At 45.9% G+C, this 21,600-nt stretch overlaps 1 protein-coding gene across 3 annotated transcripts in view; it reads right to left on the bottom strand.

The window, feature by feature from the left end:
- Positions 1-21,600, bottom strand: part of CSMD2 (CUB and Sushi multiple domains 2) — a 672,138-nt gene that overhangs the window by 541,863 nt on the left and 108,675 nt on the right. For all 3 annotated transcript variants that reach the window (XM_049694749.1, XM_049694771.1, XM_049694802.1), the window contains exon 3: positions 15,295-15,407. In XM_049694749.1, coding sequence (XP_049550706.1) covers positions 15,295-15,407 — 113 coding nt within the window. The remainder of the gene's footprint in view (positions 1-15,294; positions 15,408-21,600) is intronic.

Below are 21,600 nucleotides of genomic sequence, written 5' to 3'. Positions count from 1 at the left end.
TTCCATATTGATAAATAATGCTATTATAATTGTAAATGGCTGCATAAATCCATTAGGTAGATATACCATAATTTTCCTAGTCATTCCCCTATTGTTGGACATTTTTACAGTTTCCAGTTTTTCATCATTATAAATATTTCTGAAGTCAACACTTTCATGCATATAACTTTCTTCTTCTGTTGAATTCTTTCCATAGGATATAATCCCAGGAGGGGAATCACTGGGTCAAACGACATGAGTACTTTATGACTCTTGACACGTGTTGTCAAATTGGATTCCCAAAGGACTAATTTCCATTGCCACCAGCAACGTGTGAGCATGCCCATTTCTCTGCAAATACCCCAGCACTGTATTGTGTCCTCACAAGGCTTTTAGAGCTAATTGACTAGGGATAAAGTGTAGTTTCATTGTTTTAATTGACATTACTTTCATTACTAGCAAGACCAAATAGCTTTCCTGTGTATTTACTTGCTGACTCTATTTCCTCTGATGTGAACTCCAGATAGCTTTCTTACCACTTCAGATGGGCCGATTACATAATATCGAGATTAACCCCTTCCTGCCATATTTGGCATAAAATTATACAACAGTCAATTGTGTTTCTTTCCATTTTTAGATGTTTTTTATTGTACAGAACTTTTACATTTGAATATAGCCAGATTTACGCATCGTTTCCTTTTGTTAGAGCCTTTAAAGTACAAACCTTGGCATTGCTCTCTACTGTAGTGGAGTATTTTATTTTGATCCAGTAGTCCCAGCTGTGTGAAACTATTTTATTCTTTTTTTCAGGCTGAACTTGAAATGCCTGGCTTCAAACCCACATTCTGCCTCTTAACTAGCTGTGTGACCTCAAGCAAGTTACTTAACCTCTCTGTGCCTCATCAGCAAAATGGGGATAATAATAGTGCCTACCTCATAGGATTGTTTTGAGGATTAAATGTTAAAATGCAAGGCAAATGATAGTCGGAAAAGGCCAATTTGGAATGTTCTGATGTGGACTTCCCTTTTCGCAGGCAGTGGAGTCCTGTGCTTTTATTCTCAAGAGTGGTATGCACCTCAACGCTGCCCCTTGAAAAATCCCACATTTCTGGATTATATCCGGCCATGTTCCTGGACTTGTCGTTATGTGTTCTAGAAGCTTGGACTTTGTTTCCTTCCTTGACTGAAGATCGGTTATTCTACCTGATTTGGGGCCAGCATCTGTTTCCAGCCGTTACTGAAGTTGTCTGTGTTATTTGGACCACTCCAGGCTTTACAGATGGCTCCCTCCATTACTAGGTCACCTGAAGCTGAGCTGTTAGAAGTTTCCTGGAAGCTTGTACACTTTTGAGCAGTTCTTAATTTTCTCCTTTTTGGGAGAAGGGAGACTTGTAGCTGATATAATGACAGATTTTTGCTGGGTCTTATCAGCTTAAACCTCAGAAATTCTGTTTTGTTTCTTGATTGCATCTAATTAGAGACTAAACATGTTTTCTTGGCCACTGAATTAGCCAAAACATTGATGAAGAAATCATTCAAGTACCCCTGGCTTAGAAATGTTTTCATGTGCATTGTTGGAATGTATGCTAATTAACCATGCAATTGGGAAAGAAAATAATGTGGAATGTTTTGCTATTTCTAGTCGAGAGAAAATATCTATTTTTCCAAAGATAATCTTGTTATATAACCTAATTTGTATTTTTTTTAAAGTTCAGTTCTATTTTTATCTTGTTTTTGCTATACAGTGTAGGTCGTGAGATCTGTGAAGCAAAATTATCCCTTTCACCTTGAATTCTTGAGTTTGCATCCATAATATTATATATTGAGGGGGACAGAAGTAGGAAGGGAAAAAGAAGTGGCACAGGACAAAGAAAAATATTTCCTCTTTTAACTTCTAAAGTAATTTTTAAAAAGAACTTGCAGAGTCAATAATGTGTTTAAATTATTTTATTGTGGAACTTATGTGGAAGATAACTTTTGTTGTTTAAACTTTCAGGTAATAACTTCTTTGAAGTTACTTAGAAGTAACCTTTGGTACAGTTATTTTATCTAATAAATACTGACATGAATTATTTTTCAGGCTAGTAAGTCTGTTACATAAGTATTAATCACCACCAATATTAAAGGGAATATTAAAGATCCAGAAAAAAAAAATGCAAGGCACTTGGGACTTCCTTGGTGGCACAGTGGTTAAGAATCCGCCTGCCGGGCTTCCCTGGTGGCGCAGTGGTTGAGAGTCTGCCTGCCGATGCAGGGCACACGGGTTCGTGCCCCAGTCCGGGAAGATCCCACATGCCGTGGAGCGGCTGGGCTTGTGAGCCATGGCCGCTGAGCCTGCGCGTCCGGAGCCTGTGCTCCGCAACGGGAGAGGCCACAACAGTGAGAGGCCCGCGTACCGCAAAAAAAAAGAATCCGCCTGCCAATGCAGGGAACACGGGTTCGAGCCCTGGTCCGGGAAGATCCCACATGCCACGGAGCAACTAAGTCCGTGTGCCACACTACTGAGCCTGCGCTCTAGAGCCCGCGAGCCACACCTACTGAGCCCGTGTGCCACAACTACTGAAGCCTGCGTGCCTAGAGCCCGTGCTCTGTAACAAGAGAAGCCACCGCAATGAGAAGCCCGCGCACCACAACAAAGAGTAGTCCCCGCTAGCCGCAACTAGAGAAAGCCTGAGCGCAGCAACGAAGATCCAACGCAGCCAAAAATAAATAAGTAAAATAAGTAATTTTTTTTAAAAAATGCAAGGCACTTATAAGAGTACGTGGCACCTGGTAAGAGCTGAAGTGATGTTCGCTTTCACTGTCATCCTTGCAGTCCCCATTGTGCAATGCATTTGCCCTTCCTCCCTGCTCTAAATCCTCTGCAAAATTTCCAAGTGTGATCTCAAGGGCTTCATCCACATCACTTATCACCAGAGACCCCAGCACTCGAACATTCATCTCTTCATCGGGACTCTTAAGGTGAGCTTGTCAGTGGGTTACACTCACATCACAAATGTCCGTAGAACAGAAAAGAATATCATAAATATTTTTGTTTAAGCCACTGGGCAAGCCAAGCTGCTCCACGTGTGGGGGCATTCCTTCTGTTCCAGCAGCTTAGATACCCATCCACAGGGAATGTGGGCAGTGTGGTGTGAGCCTGGGCTAGCTCTCCCCTTGTCCTGGCACCCTCCCCAATGCTGACAAAGGTCCAGGCACGTTCTGTGCTGGACAACGGTCCCCGCCTGTGACTGGCTCCCTTGCTTCCAGTCTACCCCCCTTCCCCCCTCACCATCTCTAAAGCAGAAATCTCACTGCATCACCTCCCTGCCTAAGACCCTTTGGTGATGGGTGGGCTCTGTGAATAAAGCCCAGATGCCTTCTGGGGTCTCCCAGGCCCTGCATGAGCTGACCCCCGATCCACATCCAGCTCAGCTCCAGCTGTTCCAGCTGCCCCCACTTCTCGGACTTCACATTTCCATCCCTTGGGATTTCTTGAAGGTGCTCAAATACATACATTCTTTCTTTCTTCTGGCCTTTGATTTCATTCATTCATTCGTTCACCAGCTATTTATCAAGCACCTAATATGGGTCAGAACCTGTTCTACGAACTGAAGATTCAGCAGAGAACAACAGTAACAATGCAAAAGAGACAAAGGCCCTGATCCCAGGAAACTCACATTCTGATAGCGGAGACAGACGATAAGCAAATAGACAAATAATCGTATTATATGTCGGGGTGGGGGTGACAGGGAGTGATGGGTGGGGCGGCTGTGTCATACAGTGTCATCAGGAAAGGTCTCTTTGATACGGAACGTTTAAGCAGAGAACTGAACAACATGACAGGGAGAGCTATGCGGCCACCAGGGCGGAGCAGTACAGGCAAAGGGAACAGAATGTACGGAGGCCCTGAGGCTGGAACGTGCTTGGCTTGCCCATTCCTCTGCCCCCCTCCACTTCACAAGACTAACTCCTGGTAATTTCATGCATTACCAAGGCCAGTCTGCATTACTCCTAAACTGTGGCTGGATAAAGGTCTTGAGGGAGGGGCAGGACATGAAGAGCTGGAAGGAAGGTTGAAAAGCAGGGAAGGCAAGCCATCACCCACAGGACAGGGTCTTGGGCAGCAACAAGGTCCTCAGCAAGGCCAGGCTGGGGATGGCCAGATCTGGGAGGTGCTCCAGGGTCAAGGGCTGGCCCCCCGCCTCTCCACGGCCCCTCCTTTCTGTGGGCTTGGAGAACTATATGTAACTTATGTGGGGAGGCAGCACCTAGTGGAAAGAGGTGGGCTTTGGAACCAAACCGATTTTCAAACTGTGCACGACCCTTAGGTGCTGCGTAACCTCAGGCAAGGTAACTAACCTCTCTGGGCCTCCACTTCCTTCTCTGTACAGCGGGGATTCTTGAGGCCTTGCTCACCAGGCGGGATGTCAGTGTCTGCAAAGCTCCCACTGCATTGCTGGACATGTCATGCAGCGAGCTGGTCCCTTTGTTTCCTTCATCTCTGACGCCCTGGGCTCAGGGATCCAGGGTGTGTATGAGGATACAGAACTGGGAAACAGTGCCCATCATTCAACAGAGTGGAAAGGGGAAGGGTAGAGGTGATCTGTCCACCACCAAGTCTCCAAATCAGAGCCCACCAACGTCCTAAATGCTTTTCTCTCCTGCTGTTCCAAAGAAATGGCAATGGGTTCAACCCTCAATTATCCACACTAATGAAGGAAAGGGCTGGAAAGAATAATCCAAAACAGTGGCTAATCACACCCAAATTATCAACTAATAGGAAGAGGTGGGATGGGAATATCCAATCTGATACTTCTACTTAGAAGCTTTCTCTCCCCGCTGATGCTCGGCTCATGGGTTGGGAGATAACTTCCCCCAAGGAAGAGATGGTAGAAGGACTTGTGTCCCCTGAACCTCCAGGGTGCGGGTCAGCGGACGAAGCTCTAACGGGGTCACCTGACCCAGGTGCACAGGAAGGAGACAGGTGAGTGTGTCCAGCTACAGTCATGACCAGAGCAGTGGCCGAAGGCTGACTCTCCCATCTCCCATCCAAGTGGGAGAAATCACATTCAGGTCCCCACCCAGTGGTATTCCTGGTGCCTTGGGAGCTATTATAGGAGGGGCTGGCAGTGGGCTGGCAGGGGTCCTGAGGGACCCCTATTTGGGTTCTATGGGCTCCCCTGCCTGGGGCACAGATACGAGAGACAGAATCAAAACTGGGGCGTCTTGCTGCCTCCCCCGACAAGGTCATTTATCAGTTGAAGACCTGTGCTAATAGGTGTTAAATAGAGTTCAATGCAGAAAATAGAAAAGTAATGAGACTTGGAGCCGAGAGAACGAATTAAGAGGTGATCACACGTCCGGCGAGAGCCACCACCTGAATGATGAAAAGGAGCCCTGACGGTCAGAGAGCCCTGGGTTGGAGAAGAGGTCAGAGCGATAAGCCCACCCCAAACAAGGTGAGGGGTGGTCACGAGCAATTAAGCAGTTACCACACTTCGTCAGTTCCAGGGAGCACATTTTTCCATATTTTAATATCTCTGAAATTGGGATGTATCTTAAAATCGACGGCATGTCATAGTTTAATCGGCAGCATTTTTTTTTTTTTTCTTAGTGGTACATCCAATAAAGCTGCATCTTTTAACGGAGGACATCTTGGATTCAATGGAATATGGTCCCAGGTACCTTGAGCAAATGTCTTTCCATTACACTGGGTGAAATGATCGCTTATCCACTCACTTATTCAGTCATTATTTACTGAGCATCTACCATGCGTCAGATCCTGGGCTAGGCACAGCTGTGAACAGTCTGCTTTCTGAGTGTTTATTCCACACTAGGCAGCGTTAGGAACCCTTGACACGTGTTACCTCATTTGTTCCCGGTGATAATCCCACAGAACAGGGATTATTATTATTATTGTCCCTGTGACAGCTGAGGTCAGAGGAGGTTAAGTGACCTGCTCAAAGTCCCACACTGGCTACTAACTAGCCGAGCTGAGAGTCGATTTTTCCTCCAGACCCTGAGCTTTCGTCTTGGTTCTCTCCACTGTCTGGGAGCACATACCGGAGGAGAGAAGGCGAACAAGGAACAGGAGATACACGAGGGACGCATGTAATTGGAGGAGATGCCTGGGGAACTAAGAGGGAAAGTAAAGGGAGTATTGGGCACCAGGGGCAGCCTCTGGATTTGGTTTAAGCAGAGATTGGAAGGAAACAAAGAGGCAGAGAAGAGTGGCCAGGTGGGGGAGGAAGGTTCAGAAGAAGGGACTCAGCGTGTCTGAAGGATGGGTGGGGAGACAGAGTGTGGCGTATCTGAAGACCAGACAAAGGCCAGTGTGGCTGGAGGAGGAAGCGGGTGGAGGTGAGGCTGATGCCCAGTTTTGACGGCCAGGTGAGGAGTTTGTACTCCATCTGGGAAGTAATTAGAGGGTTTGGTTTTTTTAATAAATTTATTTATGTATTTATTTTTGGCTGCGTTGGGTCTTCGTTGCTGCCCGCGGGCTTTCTCTAGTTGTAGCGAGCGGGGGCTGCCCTTCGTTGCAGTTAAGTGGGCTTCTCATTGCGGTGGCTTCTCTTGTTGCAGAGCACGGGCTCTAGGCGTGTGGGCTCAGTAGCTGTGGCTCGCAGGCTCTAGACCACAGGCTCAGAGGCATGTGGGGATCTTCCCAGACCAGGGCTTGAACCCATGTCCCCTGCATTGGCAGGCGACTCTTAACCACTGCGCCACCAGGGAAGCTCCAATTAGAGGGTTTTAAGTGAAAGCACCCCAAGATCCTTGCACCCTGCCTCTAATGACTCACAGTGGGTGACTGTGGTTAAAACCCAGCCTCTACTCCATGCACTAAGCCAAAGGCTCACAGGGCTGTGTCCCCTCAGGGTGGCCACTTGCGCTAATTTGCACAAAAGCCCTATATGGACTAGCAAAGATCCAGGTCAGGAGGGGCAAGCACTGGCTAGTATTGCAGTGTCCCTACTGTGTACCAAGCCCTGGACTAAGGTACCTCAGTGACAGAAGAATCAAAAAATAGGTGACATTCCTTGCTCTTGGAGACCCACAAGCCTTGACCAAAGATTTTGTCATAGGAAAGAATTTTTTTTTTCATTCCTACAAAACACACCTATTATAAAAGCTTCCTTTGACTGAGTGCCTACTATGTGTCAAAGGTCATGCTAGGTGCTTTCTGTACCTTACCACTAATGCTCACTCCCCCCTTGAAAGGAAGAGATGATGATCCCATGTCCCAGAGGAGGGAGCTGAGAGGCTCAGTGCCTTGTTCACGGTCACACAGTGAGGACATGGCAGGGCTCAAACTTGATCTCCAGACACCCAACCAGGCATGAGAGTAATTTTCTCCACGTGGTCGAGGAATGGGTGCTTCTTGACCAGAGACTCTGTACCAGGCACTTCCCAGCCATTAACTCTTCAGCCCTCATTACAAACCACTGAGCTGGGTGCTGCAGTTCCTCTTTTGCGCAAAATCAGCTCGAGGAGGTCGGGAGATGTGAAAGGTGTCATAGCTAGCCAGCGCTGAACCTACCTCTTCCTGGACCCCACTCCTCTGCTCCTACGCACTCCCCTCCAACAATTTTAGGTCTAAGAGCTCCTTGAAGCTGGAAGCCACTTATAATTCATTCATATGCCTCAAAGTCTACCTAGGGACCTGGAGTAGAGCAGGTGTGTAGTAAATATTTGTTGAGTGAATGAATGAATGAACAGGGCCAGAGAGGTAAAGCAGATGTACCCCTTACCCCCAGGTCATCCAGCCACCTGAAAATGCTCCTTTGCCTTCACCCTGTCTTCTGACACCCTGAGGTGAGGAGGGTCAGGGCACTAGAATTTGCTATGATATCATTTTCAAGCTATGTTAATATTCTTCCCCAAAGGGGGAAAATATCACTATGCGTGATGAACTGTTTGTGGGATTATTGAGGACGTGATACGAAGTTCATCCTGATTCCCCACTTATGGAGAAGTGCTGCCCAGTTTGTCTCAGATGTCACATCTCTGTGTATTAATTTGCTACTCCACTGTACTGATTAAAAGGAATGTTCTCCAACTCCCAAGTCAGAGCCCTCGGAAATGCAGCAGGTTGATTCAGGAAGCACACACCATCCCTCCCCAGGCAGAGGAAATGGACATTCATCACCTCCCCCCTCCCCCAAAGGGGGCCTCGCCAGGCCTGCCATTCTGGCCTGAGTGGCCTGAATGGTGCAAATTGCATATTCAGTGTATATATGTATATGGTCAAATAGCTTCCATTAGTCCAATTTTGAGATGTCTGCAGAATGTCCCTGAATTGGGGAACGCTTTCAAATTGAGGAAATTGTCTGAGAGGCCGGGAGAGGGAAATCAGCAGGTCTAATTACAGGAGGGAATAAAACCAGGAGGCGTCCATTTCTGGACCTCCATTTCCCTGCATGACATGATCACCTCTACCCTACTTCCCCCTCCAAAGGCCAGGAAAGCTCTGTCCCAAGCCTGCCTCTCCTGATAGAATGACAACAGGGAGCTCCATCTCTGTCCATCTGTCCCTCGCAGATGTGTCTGTCTGACGCTGTTCCACCATGCTCTGGTCCAGCGGCAGAGGTGACATTACTGACCTTGCACTGGGAGCAAAAACTCACCAAGATGTGGCACTGAATTGAGCTCTTCCTCCCCCGTTCTGTTCCCTTTGGGAGGGCAGGTGGGTAGGGGTAGAGGAGGAAATCATGATGGTGAGGATGGGACTTGGTTGAAACATCAGGCACTGCACCCAGTAGGCTCTCAATTATATCAGCTCAATGAATGAAAGAATCTCTACCACCCACTTAATGTGTGATCCCTGACTCTCTGGGCTCAGCTTTTCAGGTGGACTAGTGGTTCATGGGTGGGCTTCAGGGCATCTGAATTATATGAAAAACAACATGGAAAAGTGTTTGTGTGTGTGCGTGTGTGTGTGTGTGTATGTCTGGAGATAGTCACAGCTTTCAAGTCCCCCAAAGTCTAAGGTCTGCTGGACGTGTCACTAGCACCATTAGCCCTAAAGCCAACATCTCTGATACAAAGAGAAGAGGACATGAAAAGACTAAATTCCCGGCATTGGCCTCGTCAGCTCCAACCCACCAGGGGACAGGGCCCACGACCTCATCCCCATGTGGTGGGCAGTCTCTCCAGCAGTGCTGGAGCTCACAAATATGGAGACACCTCTGCTCCTTCCCCATAGATGTTATGGTCTGTTTGTAAGCCCAGACATACCACGAACAACTGGGTTGAGAATTTTAAGCAGACTCAGGAGCCAGTGGGCTGGGGTAGGGATGGGATTGTGACCTATGGAGTAGACATATCTATTCTTCCATCTCCTGAAATAATCCCAGTCTGGTGAGGTTAGGAGGAGGGTGACTTCACTCATTAGCTGACATTTATCAAGCACTGACAGTCTGTCAGTCCCTCATGTGACTTGTGTGTTCTCTCCTTAATCTTCACAACTCTATGAAGTATTATTCTTACCCTGATTTTACAGATGCAAAGGCCAGAGCTCAGAGAAATGAAGTAACTTGCCCAAGGTCACACAGCAAGTGAGTGGCAAAGATGGGATTTGATTCCAGATCCGTTGGAACCCAGAACCTGAGGTCTTAATCATTGTACTGTGCAGCCTCTCCCCTTGTGGTGATGAGGGAGTTTGCAAAAATAAGCATTCCTCATGCTTCTAAATTCCACGTGGGGATAATAAGTGATTTTGATTTTTAAGGAAGCCTCTTATATTTTTGAGAGTGAGAACGCAAGGTGATAGTTAGATTTAACTAAACAGAAATACCTGTTTTTAGATGTAGATGATTAAATAGATCTAATAGACTGAGACCCAGCAGTCAGAGATGGGCTCTCTTGCACGAAAGTGTCAGAGTGACTGCTCAGGATTGATGCGGCTAAAATGCAAAAGGTGCAGCCAGGATTAGGCATTAAAACCTGCAGAGACTCTTCTCTAGTTGATGTTTCTGATCTGCTTACAACTCTTGTTTACCTGCTGATCAACCTGTCAGAGACAGAAACAACCCCATACAATCTCTGAGAGTCATGTGTGGAGAAGGCGTGAAGCCCAAGGGCTTGGGTGGGAGAAACAACGTCTAAACACAGCAAGACTAGAAACATCAGGGAGAGACACAGTGCGGGGGCTGGGGAAGTAACAGGCTTCCACACATTGAAAGACAGACAGAAGGACACAGCGAATGTTGGAGAATCAGAGACAGGGCCACTGAAACCAAGACAAACATAGCTGAATTCCAGAGGGATTTAAAAGTGAAATGGAAAAATAAAATGCTAAAAGAATGAGAGGAATATCTAAATGACCAGCTGATCTTGGCATGGAAAAGGCCTTTCTAAGCATAACACCAAAGGTAGATTATCAAAGAAAAATTAATATTAAAAAATTTGTGACATTAAAATTACTGCACATCAAAAGGAAACTCGTAATATTCATAGCGTTAATATGCAAAATCACTTACAAAAGGGATAAGAAAAAAATACTAACACCCCAAAAGAAAAGTAGGCAGAGACAGGGACAGGCAACTTACAAAATGATCTACTAAAGGCCAGAAAGTGGTGACAGGTCCTCAACCTTCCTGATCATCAGAGAGATGCAAATTATAACCACAAATGAGATTTCATCTCACCCATTTTAATCAATGAAACTGACTTAAGACTCCCCAACGTGCAATGTAGGTAAAGGAGGGGAATAGGCCCTCTTACACCCTGCTGGTAGAGGTGTGCCCCACTAGAGTCTTCCTAAAGACGCCGTGGAATTATGTAATAAAATGAAAAATCGACACACTCTTTGACCCAGCAATTGCACTTCCAAGAATTCTAAGATAATTAGATGAGGGTTAAAGTTGTACGTACAGGGATGTCCTTCACTTAAATGTCCCCATGACTGGTTAAATAATTGTGGTATAGGCAAACCACAGTGGCTCCCTCACTGATATTCCTTAGGAAGAACAAAGACGGGCTGCTTTTATTAACACAGAAAAACGTCAGCCTCGTCAACCAGACTACAGAATTACACACACAGTGTAACCCCAAGTGCCCATGGATCTGCGTCTCTCTGCAGGTGTGTGGGCGTTCAGAGAGCTGTCAAATGGACACTCACTGGAAGGGCAGAGGTGAGCCTAGATCCTCTGTAGTGCGTGGGCAGCCCGAGCTGGGCAGAGCAGGACAGGGGCGGATCTGGCCATCAGGAAAAGGAGGAGGAAGAATGAGTGGGGTCAGAGCTCCTGGGGATTCAGTGCTGGGAATGAGGATGCCAGCTGTAGCCAATAAAAATACAGGACGCGCCATTAAATTTGAATTTCAGACAAACAACAGGCAATTTTTTTTAGTAAAAGTATGTCCCATGAAATATTTGGGCTATACTTACACTAAAGTTTTTTTCAAATTTTAAAGAATTGGAATAATTTAAAAATCAAATTAACTGGGCACCCTAGACTTTATCTGGCAACCCTAGCTGAGAGGCTGTGGACATACCTCTTATTGATTCCCTGAGATGACCCAAGTCATCCGGGAGGGGCGCTGAAGCTAAGGCAGGCTTCCTGTGTCCACCCTGCCTCTGACTTATTTCCAATCTACCTGCCCATGAGAGGGAGTCACCAGTCTCTACCTTCCTCCAGGAGTTCTGCAGGGTGTGCATTGCAGGAGAAGAGTCTTTAGAGCCAGAAAAGTCACGTTAAGACTCCTGGCCATCAAGTAGCCTTAAAGCTGAACACAAAACTCCTGGGTTCCAGCTCCAGCATCTATCAGATGGAGACAGCAACGTCTGTCCACCAGGCTGTCTCGGGGATTAAATGAGATAATGTATGTAGAGTGCCTGGCATACAGTCAGTGCTTAATACAAGTGGATGCCCTTCTCTCCCGTCCACGGCCGCAGCCCACACTCTTGCCCCCGGGGATTACAAATCACGCATCTCCTGTCATCTCGGGCTTTGACGATTGGCCTTTTTGATCTTTTCCGTGACGCGGCAGCAGCTCTGAGCTGACACCCTTCATCTGACTTCCTTTCTCCACAATCCCTAGCAGCAGTCCAGTTCCTTATCTGCACTTTTCACTCTCCCAAGGAGGGTGGAGGAGGAGGAGACTCCCTTTGATAGCAGACTTTCAGGGACGTCAGCCAAGGGGAGCTACCAAGAGCGGGACCCTGATGGCATTTAGAAACAGGTCCTGTGACACCCAGGCTGGACGCGCGGAGGCTGTCCTGACGAGGGTCAGCCCGGGCTGATGCGGGGCTGGGGGCAGGGGAGTTCTCTAGAGCCTGTCTGTCTGCTTGCTGTCCAGCCCTAGTGACTAAGGTGGGTTCTGCAATGGAGGGAGGGGCTGAGAGCCAAATCTTTATGGTCCTTTTGACCACTGGATCGCCCCTTCCCCCCAACAGAGGGCCCAGAGAGTTTGAAAACCTCTGCCCAAGGTCACCCAGCTACTCAGTTACAGGCCCAAGAGGCTAGTATTTATCAGTAAATCCCTAAATGTGGGCTCATCCTGTGTCTTGTTGAGAAGTGCAATGAGAGAGAGGGCCCAGGACCGCTGCGGATGTCGTCTATCACACGGTTCATCCGCAGCAGTGGCTGCATCTGTGATTCCCCCCACCTGCCCTCCTGGCCCCTCCGCCGTGGGTGTCCCAAAAGTCAGTGCGACTCACACTTTTCCAGATGCACAAATTGCCCTGTGGTCCAGTCCTGAGCCAGATCGTCAGGGTTTGGTGATAGCCCCAGCCTTGGCTTCCCCGCACCTGCCTCTCCTGTGAGCCATTCTGCCAGGCAGTACGAAGAGCCACGAAGACCACGGAGCTGGCGGAAACCCTGCCCAGGTGACTACAGAGAGTCACTCAGCTATAGCAACCTGTTTGCACCATGCAGGGCCTGCCTGGGCCTTGCCTGGAGCCTTTCCCTTCTCAGTGCCGATGACTTAGAGACCTGACACCATGAAGTGGCTGACGGAGGGCGGGCCCTGCCTTCTGTCCCGTTGGTCCTTCTCCTGTTGGGGCTGCCACCCCCGGGCCAGGCAGCGGGGAGGAGGGACCCACTGGCCTCCACTTTATCTTAATGATTCGTGACCTCATGTGAATCGCAGCCCCTTCGTGAATCTGATGGAAGCCCGAGCTCAGCCCTGTCTAGAAGGATTTTCTGCAGTGATGAAATGTTCTCTGTCTGTGCTGCCCAGTATGGTAGCCACAAGCCACAGGTGGCTACTGAACACTTGACAGAGGCTGGTGCAAGTGAGAAATGAAATTTTAAATTTGACTGAGTGTTTATTCATATAAATATAAATAGTGGCATGTGGTTAAAGGCTACTGTTATTGGATAGCACAGCTCTAGACCGGGGGTCATCAAACTTTTTCTGTAAAAGGCCAGATAGTAAGTATTTTCGATTTTGCAGGCCATGTGGTCTCTGTGGCAATAACTCAACTCTGAATTTGTAGTGCATGTAAAGAGTCATAGACAATGTCAGCAAATGGGCTTGGCTGTGTTCTAATAAAACTTTATTTATAAAAACAAGCCAGGAACTGGATTTGGCCAGGTGGGCCATAGTTTATTGATCCCTGATCTAGACCCTTTCAAGAAAAAAAATACATATACCCTTATACGTTCAGAATGTGGTTTCTAATTACAAGGGGTTTGCAGACCTTTGATGCCCTACTGTAGACCTCCCCATGGATTCCAGGCTAGAACCTCTGATTTTACAAGGCTCTATGAATGTACCTTCAGCTCTGCTCTGCCTGATGGAGAAGCACTTGGCATTGTTTCCCAGAGCAGGCAACGTGGTCAGGGATCAACAGGACACTTTTTTCCTAAAACCTCCTAAGAGTCCAGGCCTCAGACAACTATCCACAAAGACTGCTAAATGAGGACACCATGAGGGCCCAGCTGGGTCCCGCTGTGTGTCAGCCCCTCCTGGGATCTCTGCAGCCACCAACTCTAGTGTCAACGACTCATTCCCCCCACCATCCCCAAACACAGCCAGTCCCCCCAAGGCCCACATATGGTGGAAGAAGCTTCTGAAGAGGCCTCTCTTACTTAAACAAGAGGTTGTAGCTCAGACTCAAAGAGACTTAGTTTGGGTTCAGAGCCAAAGGCTGAGGACAGAACCAGGATGACCAAGATCACAGGCTTGCTTTTGGGAGGAACTGATTGTTTTTTCCAAAGAAATTGGGTTATCCCAGGAGACTTCACTTGAAAGACAAATAGGTCTTTTCAGAAGCCCTCAGTTAAAGCAATCTGGAGTTATGTCAGAAGCCCCCAGTTAAAGGCATGTGAAACTTTCTCTGGAGCCTTCTTAGTGCCTTTAGACCTTCTCAGGAACTCGCAATCGCTTACGTTAAAGCACCGAACACCCCTTACCAACAGGCGTGAATTTTGCCAAGGGAGTTAGGATCTGCCCTCTTTCTGTGGTATCCTCCTAGCCAAGACAAAGGTGGTATATCTATTTGTATATTGCTATAGCTCCATTCAAGAAAGCATCACTTATTCTTTAAGTTCTTAGAGGCAAGAGGAAGAAAGCTTTCAAATAACTGGCATGCTTTACTAGGGTGTTATGTCATTATTGTTATTAATTATCATTAACAGTCTTAAAATACGCCTATGAACGATCTCAACACAAAATAGCAGTGTGGGTCTTAGCCAAGAGCAGCATAATTACCTATTAATGAGATGTAAATTTCCCAGGAAAATGACAGTGATCTAGACGTACCACCTTCTGAACTAACATAATAAAGTTAATAATAATAATAGTGTATAATCTGAAGATATTAGTGTTAATTTGAATGCTAACACCATATTTAAACAGGCTGAGAGAAGCGGCAATTATTTGCATAACTCAAACCAAGAAACCCTAATCTGTGCTATCAAGGAAAAATTGATTGTTCTTCTCTGAATGATATAAAGCTGACTCTTTGCAGTCACTACAGTGAGCAAAAAATTTTTTCAGCTACTTATTTTATGTCTTTTACTTAGGGTTTATATCTGCCTCATTTCCAAAACCAAGCCAAGGTACCTTATAACACAGTGAAGCCCAAGAGAAAACAGAATTTAAAAAATAAAAACACAACAAAACCCAGTTAAGGGGAGAGAAGATGTTACCAGGCCCTCAAGATAAACGACGGCAGCTCAGCTCTGATTTCAAGTCTCAGTTTCCTGGAAACAACGCAGCAGGGGCAATTTAAGTAACTGTGTTACTGGTTAGTAACCAGCCTTGTTAGGACAGGCACAAGCTCTGAATCTGAAGAAGCCCTTCCCGGCAGCTAAGAGCAGCGCAGCCCTGCCTGCAGCTATTACAACCTCACACATACGGCTCCTGAGGCCAGGCCGAGGCACCTACCTTCATAGCTGGCATGGAAGCCCTGTGCGCTGACTGCGTAGTCACTGATGAGGCGTAGAGAGAGGGTGGTGGCCGCGCTGACGACGGTGGCCGGCAGCTGAAAGCCTGTGAGCCTGAAAGACAAAGAGGTGAGATGGAGGGAGGATGACCCCCTTGGGAACTAAACATGCCTTAAGCATTTATTGAGCACCTGCTGGATGCACGGTGCTGATCTAGGCACAGGGAAGGATACGAAAGAAGTCGAACGCCAGGCATATGCACGGTGTTCAAAGTTAAAGTAATTTCCAGCAAAGGTGATGGAGACCAATCACAGAAATATGGGGGGCTACTCCCCCGAAGCCATGGGCTCCCCCCGACCTGGAGGCTCGCTCATTTATGGCTCTTCTCTTTCTCCTCCTCCAGTTTCTTCTCCTGATGTATCCAAGCAGGACCCTATGGGGCCTTCCCCAAACAGACTCACCCCACCCCATGTCCTCCACCTGCCTCTTGTCCGTAGAAAACTGTAGCCTCCTAGGCCTCCTCTGAGTTCCAAAGAGTAAATTCAATCAGAGAAGTGAGAAAATGAAGAAAGAAAGGAAAACAGTCAAGATAGACAAAATAATAATAGCTTAGCCATTATACAAAGTCAAGGACCTTTAGTTCCAACTCAGGGGCTACAGATGATACTCTGAGCCATGTCCTTCGAGCTGTTTTGCAGATGCTGAAAATCCCATCAGCTGAAAGAAGTTAACTGGATGCTGCCCACAGCACGTAGATCCCCAGACCAGTTGGAACCAGAAGGTTGAGGATGTTGACTCCCGATTACCTCACCACCAAACAATCAGAAGAATGTCCACAAGCTGATCACTTGCCCCACAAGCCCCCTGCCTCACCCTGTCTTTACAAACCTTTCCCTGAAAGCCTTCAGGGGGGTTGGCATTCTAAGCAGTAGCCAGCTGGACTCCTTGCCTGGCACCCTGCAATAAACCACAGCCTGCTGTCAGCAGATTGCCTTTATTGCGTGTGGACAAGCGGACCCACATTTCGTTCAGTAACACTGACTCTTCCCCTTCTGGCTAAGGTCCTTTGAGGCTCTGGGTAGACTCTGCCACAAATTTACAACGAATAGTCACCAACAGACAATATTTATTCACACACAGAGGAAAATATATCCAACTCTAAGTAGCAGAACGCGGATGCTTCTTGTCATGGACTTTCTTCTTTAAAAGGAATAGGTCTACTGCTTTTATAGAAATGATAAGTGCTTATTATTTTTAAAAGATGAAACCAAAAAATAAAAACCCAGTACAATCTAGAAATAATTGTTCTTGACAGTTGACATACAAAGAGATGGAAGGATGAGTAGTTCAGATCATATTCAGTGAAATAATTTCACACAAATGGGATCATATTGTACGTGCTTTTAAAATTAAAATGCTTACATTTTTTTCCTGCGAGTTAAGTAAAGAAAAAGAAACAGGGGTGAAACAAAAGGAATTGTTGAACCTGAAATAATATGTTTTTAGCACAAGAGAGTCATTTTTAAAAGATTCTTCTAATTTTAAAAGGATAAAATAATGAAGCTTTCACTGAACACTTGGGAACATATTTTAGGAAAGGAGTTGTCCTCTGCTGGGTGTCCACACATGGTGGCCCCCACAGGTGACGTGATTGCGCACAAAGGTGGTGGCGGGGTGGCCAGGCTCCTGTCCACCTTTGTCGTTTGTCCCCTATCTGAGGCTTATCTACCGTCCCCCACCCCTGGCAGGGCTCAGGGAGGAATTCAAAGTGTACCTTTACCTCCATTTTTAAATTAAAAAAAAAAACTGTAAAAAAGATAAAGGGAAAAGTGAAAACTGGGAAGATTATGTATAATATATATGACAGGAAGAGGGTTAGTATTCATAATCTATAAAGAACACTTACAAACCAATATGAAAAAGGTAAACAGGGAAGGAGGAAAAGAGCAAAGGATACATACGAACAGAAACAGAAAGATGTTCCACCTAATGAATATCAAAAATATGAAAACTCAACCCACGAGACTCATTTTTCATCTTTCAGGTTGGCAAATATCCAGAGCTGGCAAAGGTTAGAGAAGACGAAGCCTGGAGTTATCAAAATGATACTAAGGAAATGCCACAAGTGACACACATACATCTGACAAACCAGATGAAATGGACCAGCTCCTTGAAAAACACAAACTACCATAATGTCCCAATATGAAATAAATCATTTGAAGAGCCGTATAGCTATTAAGGAAATTGAATTCATAATTTAAAAACTCCCCCAAAAGAAATACCCAGGCCCAGAAGGTTTCAATAGAGAATTCTACCAAATGTATAAAGAATTTACACCAATTCTTTACAATCTCCTCCAGAAAACAGAGAAAGAAGGAGCACTTCCAAACTCACTTTATGAGGTATTAGCCTGATACCAAAACCAAAGGCAGTACAAATAAAGAAGACTAAAGACCAATATCCCACAGAATATAAATACAAAATGCCTTAACAAAATATTAGCACAGAGAATTCAGCAAAATAATAATTTTGCTGAATAATTATACACCACAAAAATAATTATACACCATAACCAAGTGGGGTCTAATTCAAAGGATGCAAGGCTGGTTCAATATTTGAAAATCCATCAGTGTAATTCACTACATTGACAGGCCAAAAGTAGAAAAATCACATGACCATATCAACTGATGCAGAAAAAGCACTTGACAAAATTCAACACTCATCCCTGATTTAAACAAAAAATTTTCACAGACTCACAGACTTAGAGGGTGGGCTTGTGGTTGCCAAGGGGGAAAGGTGAGGGGGAGGGATGAATTGGGAGGTTGGGATTGGCATATACACACTACTATATGTAAAATAGGTAATTAACAAATACCTACTGTATAGCACAGGGAACTGTACTCAACACTCTGTAATAACCTGTATGGGAAAAGAATCCGAAAAAGAATAAATATATGAATATGTATGAGTAATTCCCTTTCTGTGCACCTGAAACTAACACAACATTGTGAATCAACCATACTCCAATGTAAAATAAAAAATAAAACTTTCATAAAACTAAGAATAGAAGGAAACTTCCTGACTTGATAAAGAGAATCTACAAAAATCCTATAGCTAACCTCACACTTAACGGCGCAAGACCGAATGCTTTTCTCCTAAGACTGAGAACGAGGCAAGGATCTAACAATCCAATTCGAAAATAGGCAAAAGACATGAAAAGACATTTCACTAAGGGATATGTGGATGGCAAGCACATAAGCACAAGAAAAATGTTCAACATCATTAGCCATTAGGGAAAGGAAAATTAAGACCATTATGAGACATTACTACACACCATTAGAACAGATAAAAATAAAAATAGTGACAACACCAAAGACTGACAACCATACAGAGCAACTGGATCTTTCGTACGTTGCTGGTAGAATGTAAAATGGTACAGACATTCTGGAAAATGGACAATTTCTTTTTAAAAAATACTACACACACACTAGTCATACAACTGAGCAGTCACACGCCTGGGCATCTGTCCCAGAGAAATGAAAACTGGCGTCCACACAAAAACCTGCACATGACTGTTCAGAGCAGCTTTCTTGTTTGTTTGTTTGTGAAATAGCCCCACATTGAAAACAACAAAAATGTCCTAAAATAGGTGAATAATTGAACCAACTGCAGTACATCCATGCCATGGAATACTACTCACTAATAAAAACGAATGGACTATTGACACATATAACAACTGGGGTGGATCTCTAGGTTATTATGCTGAGTGAAAAAAAAAGCTTATCTCAAGAGATAACGTAGCAGATGATTCCATTTATACAACATTCTGGAAATGACAGTATTAAAGAGATGGAAAACTGATGAGTGGTTGCCAGGGGTTAGGTTTGATGAGAGGAAGGGGAGTGGGGTGATTCTAAAGGAGTAGCACGAGGGAGAACTTTGTGGTGATGGAACAATTCTGCATCGTGATTGCACTGGTGGTGACATGAATCCACACGTGATAAAATGACATAGACGTACACACACACATTGCACCAACGTCTATTTCCTGGTTTTGATGTTGTACTGTACTTGCATTAGATGTACCCATTGGGGGAATCTGGGAGAAGGGTACATGGGACGTCTCTGTACGATCTTTACAACTTCCTGTGGATCTATAATTATTTCAAAATTAAAAGTTTTGAGAAATCGTATATGTGGCTCACATTATATTTTTATTGGACAGTACTTCGGTCCTCCATGAAATCTGACATAAACTCAGTCCACCTAGATTGAGCCTTGAGCTGCTGCTTGGTTCTTGGTGGGTCCCTCTGTTCAGCTGCCTCCTGTTCATTTCAACCCCAACAATGTCCCCACCCACCACCAAACACACACACCTGCATCCTTGGCTGGGTCCTTGCTGGAAATTGCTGACCACCAGAACCACAACCCTGGCCCCCAGCCCACCGCTCTCTTGTTCACTGGTTTCCCACCAACTTGCTCGTGCACCAGACATCCTTCTCCACCCCCAGACAGTCATGTATGATAATGCCAGACTGCAGATCCCAGTGGACCCTGATATCAAAATACCAAATTATCCCCAAAGGGCTCAGACCTCTATCTGGAGCTGAACTTCAGGCCCCAACCCCTTTTTGTCTCTACCCCTAAGCGGGCCCAGTTCACAGCAGCTTCAACTTGCCTCTCACCCATGTGCACCAGCATTATGCCTTGGTGCCCTTCCCAGACACCCAACAACATACAGCTTCATGCAGAAGTTTCACACCTCACCAAGGCATGACCGCTTCTCCCCTGAAGTCATCTCTGGAAATGACATTCTTCCCAATGAGTAAAATTTGTTGATTTTATCCCCCTAGCTAGTTCCACGATATTTTTGAGCTGCCATTAAAGCGTCCTAGACCCTAGTTTCCTGGTACTATATTGACACAAGCTACAAAGAGCTAATGTACACTGTCAACAAACAATGACAGCTTTATCACTTGCAATACACGGAATTGCATCTTACTAGGCATTTTCTCTAACCAGATACTTACCACTGCTCTGCTCTTTCCCAGGCTTGGGAGATAAATTCTAACATGGAGGGTTCCTCAAAGGTGCTAAAGCTGGAGGGGGTGGGCAAGCTTGAGTCTCCCCATCTGGATACTTGAATCACTCCTCTGCCCTGCGGCCTGCTCTTCCCTGACCCACTCCTTATTGCTGAATTGATTTCAGACGAGTTGATGACCCCGCAAGCCAGGAGATACCACGTTGCATGTCGGAATAAGCAAATTAAACTTTCAGATTTTCACATCTTTTATCTGACAAGTCTAAATACTATATTGAAAGGAGTGAGGCATTGTTCAATAGTGCAATCCAGACTCATTAGCGAAATGGGGTAAAATGATAGCAGGAAAGGCAACAGGCTCCTATCGCTGTTGTCTGTCTTGTTGACTCTAAAATGTGCGGAGAACAGCTTTTGCAAACAGATGGCGTGGCCCCAGATGTAAGCTAATACTCTTCTTTCGCTTCACCAAGGCTTCTTGGATTTTCCACTTCCCCAGGAGCCTTTTTTTGGCTTGTCTCCCTGCCCAGAGGAGCCCAGAGTCTTGGAAACGGGTGATGCTCGTGACCCCAAATTTTTCACTGTCCCAGTTCAGAATCCATCAATGGCTTCCAACTGTTCTTACGATTAAACCCAAAATCCCTAAGGAGGCCCGCAAAGCCTGCTTGGCTCCAGCCCCTCCAGTCTTCTTTGGTCAAGGGTGGGGGCAGCAGTCAGCCCGGAGTGCAGGCAATGAGGGGTGTATTTCCTGTGGAAAACTTGAAAACAATAGTAAAGCAGACTTGACAAGTCTACTTATTATCACCATGAGTCTGCACCCGGAACAGTGTCAGTGATAAAATCCTCTTCCCCGCCTCTCCCACCCTCCTCCTTGATACACTGCTGGTTGCAGTTCCTTCAACTGGCCAAGCCCCCATCCTCAGGGCCTTTGCACACGCTGTTTCCTCTTCAGAACATTTTCTCACATCCCCTCCACCTCTTTGATTAACCCCTTCTCATCATTCAAGTCTCCTCACAAATGTCAACATTATTTTCAGAAAGGTACACTCCTGACCTCCCAGACTAGTCTATTTTGCATTCTTTTTTTTTTTTTTTTTTCTTTTTTTTTGCGGTACGCGGGCCTCTCACTGCTGTGGCGTCTACCGTTGTGGAGCACAGGCTCCGGACGCGCAGGCTCAGCGGCCATGGCTCACGGGCCCAGCCGGTCCCCGGCATGTGGGATCTTCCCAGACCGGGGCACGAACCCGTGTCCCCTGCATCGGCAGGCGG

Source organism: Orcinus orca, chromosome 1, assembly GCF_937001465.1.
Source record: "Orcinus orca chromosome 1, mOrcOrc1.1, whole genome shotgun sequence".
NCBI classification, from domain to species: domain Eukaryota; kingdom Metazoa; phylum Chordata; class Mammalia; order Artiodactyla; family Delphinidae; genus Orcinus; species Orcinus orca.
The sequence above is the reverse complement of the archived record's forward strand: the minus strand, read 5'-3'. Positions and strand labels throughout refer to the sequence as shown.